This window comes from Bombyx mandarina, chromosome 22, assembly GCF_030267445.1.
Source record: "Bombyx mandarina strain Sakado chromosome 22, ASM3026744v2".
In the NCBI taxonomy this organism is placed as follows: Eukaryota; Metazoa; Arthropoda; class Insecta; order Lepidoptera; family Bombycidae; genus Bombyx; species Bombyx mandarina.
The window spans coordinates 8954473-8963628 of record NC_143228.1 but is presented as its reverse complement, the minus strand read 5'-3'; the positions used below and the strand labels follow the sequence as shown (position 1 = coordinate 8963628).

The 9156-nt window shown below is 38.0% G+C and overlaps 1 protein-coding gene across 1 annotated transcript; it reads left to right on the top strand.

Annotated features, from left to right (window-relative positions):
• Positions 1-5578: 5578 nt before the first annotated feature.
• LOC149500330 (uncharacterized) lies at positions 5579-8675 on the top strand. The gene is made up of 2 exons (XM_089737160.1): positions 5579-5767; positions 7724-8675. Exons 1-2 carry the CDS (start codon positions 5761-5763, stop codon positions 8302-8304), a joined length of 588 nt encoding a protein of 195 aa, XP_089593286.1. The 5' UTR covers positions 5579-5760; the 3' UTR covers positions 8305-8675.
• The last annotated feature ends 481 nt before the right edge of the window (positions 8676-9156 follow it).

Below are 9156 nucleotides of genomic sequence, written 5' to 3'. Positions count from 1 at the left end.
TTTGGAAAGAGACTCCTCTTTTGGCCAAAACAGTTTGGGACTCCCTGCACATTGCTGCAACTGCAAACTTAATACCAGGTGAAATTGTCTGAAAAAATGCAGTGTTTACAGACTATTATAAAGGCCTGCAGTGTTATTTCTTCATAATACATGTATTAAACTATAAATAATAACAAATTAGGATAAATAATAGAAGAATGAAAAAAGATAATAGAAGAAAAATAATAAAAGAAATGATAATGTAACAACAATATTAATGCAAAAAAACGTTCGCCGTTCCTTAATAGCATTATAATTGGCTAAAAGTGTATATTTTATCAAATATTTGATGAATATGAACAGCGGAAAGCTTACAAAAATACATTCACGCATTGTGCGATTGCGTAAAACTTAATTTAGGTCAACGGACAAAATTTAACAATTAAACCATTACGGTATTGTTTTGCTCACAAAGTCAGAAATAGTAAAAACTCAAATTCCAACTGATAAGTAAATCTAATTACAGAATAACGAACCATTCGAAGGATTTAGCATAAAATGCGGTTGGCCGTACCAAATTATAAAGAATACTCTGTTAGAAGGTCTGATATGATAATTATTTCAACAATCACTTCAGATATTTTAGTGTATTTATTGTTATATATATGATTATGAGTGAACCTGCCTACTAACTGCTCTGAGGAATTGTTCGTGATGGACGTGATGGAATGGATCATTCATTTCTTTTTTGCTATTGTACCTTTTTTTTCGGGCCGGGGCCGAACCTCTTACGAGGTCAGAACCCGGATGAGGTAAAGGTGTTACCGCGGTCAACACTACAACCAGACGGCGCAGCTCACCCCAAGGACGCGCGGCCGACGGAGCCTTCGAGGCGAATCCAAGGGTCTGAAACGTCGGCCGTCTCGGTACGGCAGCCCGTTCGGCCGCCCAGACGGTACCGCTGGTGTCCCGGAATACCCTGCTGGACCAGAACCACCGACCTACCGAGTCGGGACGCGATACACCGACAACTCGTTTTTTTATAATTTTTTTATTGCATAGATGTGTGGATGAGCTCACAGCTCAGCTAGTGTTAAGTGGTTACCGGAGCCCATAGACATCTACAACGTTAATGCCGACACCCACCTTGAGATATGAGTTCTAAAGTCTCAGTATAGTTACAACGGTTGCCCCACCCTTCAAATCGAAACGCATTACTGCTTCACGGCAGAAATAGGTAGCAACCTACCCATGCGGACTCACAAGAGGTCCTACCACCAGTTCACAAGAGGTCCTACCACCGGTTGCTCTATTAATCCTTGGCAGCGCGCTAGAGTGCTGGTAGCGCGCCGCGCGGCCTGTACCCCTCAGGTCGCCCCGTGACCTTCACCGGGGGAAAGCCGCCACCTACACGGTTGCTATTGCACCTCTCTTCCCGGAATAGGGTTCATCCATACTATTTAAATTACGGCCTTCATCTACAGTGCTTTCCAAAGATATTTTTTCGTCTGTGGAATGAAGTCTCGTCCTTCTTCAAACGATATTTACGAAAGTTCTCAAGAGTAGGCTACGACTTTGCTTTGTCTCTGGCGTTGCTGATGTCCATGAGCGACGATGACTACTTACCATACAGTGGAGCGTATATTCGTGTGAAAATAAAGGTAAATAAAAACCTTGATGTGATTATTATCCTCTGTACTAGTAGGTGCTCTAATTTATACTTTAGGCGGTAGTAATAAGACGTATTTTAGATCTGCTTCGGTAAATTTTACTCACTATACTCCTTATATTTTTCTAAAAACAAATATACAAATAACACTTCGTCTTTAAGTTTCAAGATTACAAACCACATTCACGTTGTAATTCTACAGGCACCCCTTAACATCATTTGAGTCGCGAACCTTTTATTTAATAAAAAAAGCATTCGGTGATATAAAATATAATAATCCTAATTAAAAATCACGCCTGACATCAGCGTTGGCTTGCTGCGTGATAATTAATATTGTGTTGCAAAGCCACACATAGTTGCTATTCACAACTCAGAAGACGTTTAGCTAAGTCAATAAATTTTAAATACCCTGACAGGCAATGCCTTATGTTATTATTTACACGCAAATAATTCTAAGTATTAATATCGATTGACGCTTACTTTATAAATTTTCAAATATAATCAAAACTACGTTTACGGCTTTATTCTTGGGTTTGCTATTATTATTTTGTTTCCGACCCCTTCAATATTATATGGTTTATCAATGACGGTGTTTTTCGTCGACATATTATTATGTTAACTAGAGATCCCGCAGTAGTCGAAATTCGACTATAATTAATTGGAATTGTAAGTTTGTACACTATTATGATTGTATTTTATACTTCTAGAATCACAAATTTCACCAAGACTACACTATAAAAAATATTAACAAAGACAAACAATATTTAATCTATTCCCAATTTGACAACAGACGTCAAGAACAAAAGTTTGACAATAAATAGTATGCATGCGTGTGTGCGTCAAATACATAGTATGTAGTGTGTGTGATGCTTTCTTTATTGATTTAATGTATCTTTTATGCATTATTTAAAAAAAATATTAGCATTGTGCACTTCTTCTCTATATTCTTTATAAGTGTGGAAAATTTCATACTCCTCCTTCCGCCCAATTTTCGTAAAAAGGGATACAAAGTTTTTGCTTCACGTATTAATATATAGATTATCGTTTACTATAAATGTACGTTACTTTGCACACAGACAGAACTGTCACTATCTTGAAGTTTCTGTTTGTTTGTGTTAGGGTTCAATACGCACGGTAAGAGGATCCCGGGTAATACATATACGCCAACTACATTTTCTATTAAATATAAGGTTTATTTATTGATTTCAATGGCGTCGGCTACCGGACGTGGAATTACATTGGACATCCGAAATGAGTTCGTTAGTTCTAACTCGAAGGGTCGTTAAGCCGTTAAAGTATTTTTGATTATTTTTTTTAGTGCTTACATAGGTGGACGAGCTCACAGCCCACCTGGTGGTAAATGGTTACTGGAGCCCATAGACATACGTACGTAGACATCTTCAACGTAAATTTGCCACCCACCTTGAGATATAAGTTCTAAGCTCTCAAGTATGATTACAACAGCTGCTCCACTCTTACTCCTTACTGCTTCACGGCAGAAATAGGCAGGGTGGTGGTACCTACCCGTAAGGACTCACAAGAGGTCCTACCATCAGTAATTACGCAAATTATAATTTTGCGGGCTTGATTTTTATTACACGATGTTATTCCTTCACCGTGGAAGTCAATCGTGAACATTTGATAAGTACGTATTTTATTAGGAAAATTGGTAACCGCCTGCGGGATTCGAACACCTTGCATCGCTAAATACGAATGCACAGACGTCTTATCCTTTAGGCTTTAGTTTACGATTTACGACTATCGAAAAAAGAAACTGATATTCAAATAGCTTTGCCCTAGCAATGATTAGCGACACTCGCATCTCAAAGAAAACCTTTCAGAAATTTGAAAATAATATCCACATTAAATTTTTACACAAAAAAAATTATACTTTAAACACTATTAAGGATGCTGTGGTAATACTTTTATTTAATCAGGATGGTGAGATACCATATAAATCACTATTTAAACTAATTCGATCATCCTTTTCCAAATGCCAAGGCTCGTTTTGTAATTTTTACGACTTTAACAAATCGCGGCATCTGTTCTCCTCGAATACATATTTTGTTGTTGCTTGTACAATAATTTCTTGTTTTGGAATAGCCTACTGTTTGGAACGTGTTCTTTGCTGTTGTCTTGCTAATCAGCAATAAATATTATTGGAAGTGTAGGTGTAAGCTATGGCTATAAAAAGTCTATTTTAAAGTTGTCGTGGCGTAAAGAATACGACGCTCGGTGAATTTTTTTTCCCTTTCCTATTCGCTGGTAGCGTAAGAGGCTATTCCAGCTACGCCCAGACGGATACGTAAGCTCACCAGCTCAACCTGAGAGAATTTGCTAACACTAGCCCTAGCATGAGCAGTGCTTCGTAGAATCTACCACCGGATCGGAATCGCGAGCCACTGAGAAGATCCGGCGAGAGTAAGTAATTAGCGGTCGTATCAATAAGAGGGATTTCGTGTCACGCCGCTTTGTCAAAGTAGCGCTCTGACGCTTCCTTAAAATACTTCAAATACTTTCTTAAGATACTCGTCGGGAAGATATACATTTCTCACATACTACCAGCCTACCGGCTAAGGCTATCCTGCAGAATCGAGATTGGATGACTTGGAGAGAGTTCATGTGAGTACGGGCCATGTGAGCAAATACTACACTTGCATAGGTCATGACACAACGTATGCAAGCTTTGTAGAGTGACAACTTGTTATGAAGGGACAATTTACTTCGCTTGCAGATCATGGGGTAGAGTCGACCGAGCAGGAACGCGGCTCGGTCGCGTACTAATTGAATGTGGAGCCCAAATGTCATCCCCCAGTCGAGAGTGACGCCTAAGTACTTAGCTTTCGAAGCCTACAGTATGGACTGGCCAAAGACTTTAAGGTGAAAATGGAATTACCGCGCCTAATTAATGACGAGATACTAGCAGTAGTGTCGGGAGGGTGACCCCTTTTGAAGAACACGGCTCTGCTTTTTGCTGGGTATATGTCAATGCGCCACTTCCGGAACCACTGTCCTAAATTGGTGGCTGTTATCTAGCGTTTACCGAATAGCAAGTAGTAGATAGTCGTATCATCCGCGTAAAGGGATAAGTTGGTCGCCGGCGACGGGGTATATCGTTAATAAACAGGCTGAAAAGTAGAGGGGAGAGAGCCGAGCCTTGCGAGACTCCAGCCGAGATATGTCGTGGGAGAGAGCGAGTTCCTTCGACTCGATACCGAAACGAACGGCTCGACAAGAAGTCTCGTATGATGAGCACGAGACTGTCTGGCACGACCATGCTATACAGTTTGTAAATTAAACCGTTGTGTCAAACTTTGTCGAATGCCTTCGCACTATCGAAGAAGAGGGCTCCCGTGGGGACGGGTTTGCGTCTATTTAGCCCTACTAAGATGTGCTCCGTGATGCGGTGCACTTACGAATGTACGAGTGTTTTGCATGGAATCTAAACTGTTCGTAGATAAGGATGCCTTTCGAGGTGATAAGGTCCCAGAGGCGTTTGCATAATAGTCGCTCGTATAATTTGCCTATCACTGGGAGGAACTCTATGTATTTGTATCGTTCAAACCAACCATACCCGTGTTCAAATCCCGCAGGCAGGCAGCAATTTACAATTATGCAATAGAAAAAATAGGTCAGCAATCACTTGAATAAGACTTTATTTCAGAAATATACTTCGCATTAAATATTACACCCATTTATAAAATCAATGCTTTACAAATTAACTTTAGGCTAACTAAAATTACTTTTTGTGCCGTATATAAACACACATGACGCACATGTAGATGACACATATCGGTCAGAGTTCAAGGATAACAACAAGGATATTACAAACGTCAAGAATAACCTAGTACATAAATCTTCAGTTTATCAACATGCTCTGGACACTGGTGACAATAATTTTATAAGATATGACAAGATCCAGATACTCGATAAAGAAAAGAAAGAAAATTTAACATATGGTGCGCAAAGGTATTAAAAAAAACACCAAGAATTAAAAAAAAATGGTTGGCGTTTATCTAACCTCCCTACAGGGATCCTCTTATCGTAAAGATGAAAACCCAAGTCAAGCAAAGTGCCAGACGTCAAGATATTAGTAGTCCGTTCTATGTTATATGAAACGTAAGTCTAGATTTTTTTATATAGAAACATGGAACGTAATTAGACCAATATACAAAAGTCGTCGAATAGCACCCTATGCGTCCCTGACCACGACAACTATAATATTTCAAACGGAAATACATACAGTAAAAAACACAGGAATAAATCGTAACAGTAGTTTTAATTATATCAACGACTCGTGAAATCCGAAAAAAAATAACCTTAAGGTGTAATACCAAAACTTGAAAGCTGTCAAAAAAGATGTATTTAAAACTAATTTAACTATAATACTAATAATACTTTCCAAAACTTTATTATTGGTCTCAATTGAGGATTCCCTGTGTTATGGGTACCATAGACTGATTAATGTTTCCGTTTGATTTATAAAGCAATAAGAAAACATTTAATAACGATTTCATCTACAGATTCTAATAGATTACAATTGCGATATCACGCTCCATATATAAATTCCATAGATACTCGTAAAACATTTGATCGGATGATAAGGTAATGCTGACATTTATTTGCTCGAAGATTACTCACAGTATGGCATTAAGAGTTTGAGGATATGTGCTGGTTTTAACGCAATACACCTCAATTAAACTATTATAGAATAATGTTTTAAGTAATTTAATTGTCTTTATTTCTTGTCATCTGTGAAATAGCTTTCGATAATTTGAAGAGAGGTTAATAATTATATTTTCACAAAGATCAAGTAAATTTTAAAAGAATGACAAGCAATGAAAGAATAAACGAATTTTAGTTAGAATAATAATATAATCTATACATATAAATAAAATTGGAGTGTCTGTTTGTAGTATTGAAATAACCGCTTTTTACTACATGCATATGAATATATATACGGTACATCAATGATTTTTTGTAACATATAAAATATCATTGCGGTACATACACCAAAATAACATTTTTTACAATTTTTGTCTGTCTGTCTGTCTGTTTGTTCTGGCTAATCTCTGGAACAGCTGGACCGATTTTGACGAAACTTTCACTGACATGTAGGTGATGATATAAGGAGTAACTTAGGCTACTTTTTTATACTAACTTTGCCCCGAGGCGTCACCCGCGGTACGACAATAACCGCGGGTAGCATCGCGGGACTCAACTATCAATAATAAAATTTAATGTTTCCGAAGCGAAGCGAGGGCGGGTCGCTAGTAATTTATATAATTGTGATGAGTGAGAGTGTGTGATAAAAATGATACAGCGGGGGAGTCACGATCCTCAATAATGAGGAAAGCGACGCAGAAGGATCATTGTGGTTTTTTTTTATTGGAATGGATATGTCATTCGAATAAAGCCGTACGTAGTACGGATGAACTAGATGCGCATATTCCAATACCGCGCTTAGGTTTGAAAAGGAAAAAGCCAATCGTTAAATGTCACTCGTTGAAATGTAACAAATTTAATGCATCAAGAATGATATTTATAGCCCCGTGACACAAACGTGTAGACGATGTATTTGTGAATGATGTTGCTCGGCCGAAAATTAAAACTTGACAAACTTGAATAGCATGAAGGATGCAGAATTTATTTATTTATAACTTTATATAGTAGACAGTATAAAGCGGACTTAATGCCATAGGCATTCTCTGACAGTCTACCTTAAGGGGGGTGCAGAGATGAACCTTTAAGCCACACACAAAAATTTTCATTTATTTATTTTTACTAATTAAGGCATTTTTATGGAATACTAAATGCCTACAAGCATGTTTTACCGAAACATTAATATTCTTCCAATTGAATATTAAATAAATTGAAGCTAGAAGATGCTCAGGCGGACTGAACTTTGATCTCTGACATGTAGGCAGTGCACTTGCTTAATGGTTGTTTGGTGTGGCGCCGATGTGAACGAAACGACAATCCATGAATATTGTATCTTATTCGGCTTTCTTCAGAAATCGCTTTAAGGGAGATGCACAATATTTTGGTGATTTTTTATTCGTATTTTTTTTATAGTTGACTGCTTCAAATTGGATGGAACTGCTTATGGCGGATCCTTCATTGGAATGGCAAAGGGAGCCATGACCCAGCTCGGTAAGATCTGGAAGGACCGTAACATTACCCAGAAAACAAAGACAAAACTGGTGCTCACTCTGGTCTTTTCCATTTTTCTATACGGAGCGGAGACCTGGACCCTTAAAGCGGCTGATCGCAAACTCGTGGATGCTTTTGAGATGTGGTGCTGGAGAAGAATGCTCCGGATACCTTGGACAGCGAAGAGAAGCAATCTGTCTATCTTAGATCAACTGCCGATCAAGACTAGACTGTCCACACTCTGCCTTCGCCGGGCACTCGAGTATTTCGGTCATATTGCTCGGAAAACATCGGATAGCTTAGAAAGACTATTCGTGACAGGGAAGATCGAGGGAAAGAGACCGCGCGGGCAAAGTCCGACAAGGTGGTTCGACCAAATCCGCACCACACTAGAGCTCCCATTCCACGACGCCCTTCATGCGGTCAATGATCGAAGGCGCTGGCGGGACATTACAAGGAATAAAACCATGTCGAATTATAATGGTCACGACCCTCAGCAGTGAGGAAACGACGGAGGAGGTTCAAATTAATGAATGAGATTAATGACCTAGTTGTAACAAACGGCATTAAATTATACATCTGGCTACAGTCATCTCGAAGCACGTCTGGGTTGTAATATCACTAAAAAAATACAAGACACTAATATACTATTTGAAGTTCTCTTAAATAGAATAGATTCTAAAAATGATAAAATTATCACACAACATCAATTAATTAAGCTTTTATTCAAACAGTACCGCAATATCCAAATGCAAAAATGTCAACATTCAAAACTAGCGGATACTGTGGCAAAACTGCAAAAATTATTCTGTATTCGAATAAAATGCAAATAGCGAATTCATTACATATATCTCGTTTGGATATGACATTTAATTTTCTTGACACGTAGAAAATATTTAATAAATTATTCTCTTTGATTGAAAATAGTGAAATAACTAATAAATTTAAACATAATTAACGATTTTTTGCTTTATTATCGACATTTAATCCGATACTTCACATTTTTTGTGGTGTGATGTATTTGTGGAAGACTAATCTCATATTCATCCAAGTTTGAACATCGTCGTAACTTATTGATTTACTATTGATTATCGACTGATTTCTAAACAATAATCTGAGCCCAAAAACAACAAAGCTAATGACACCTGAGATCCAAATAATTGTACTATTAAAGAGGTTAGGTAGAAACCTCTCAAACCCGAAATATTTCATGAGATCACAACACGTAACCGAGCGAACTTAGAATACATAACAACGGGACATTAAACCTGTTTTTTAATGACTTTTTCTTTGATATTAGTAACTTGTAAGTAAGTAACGTGCGAAGGTGATACAAAAGGGCGGTCACTACCCTC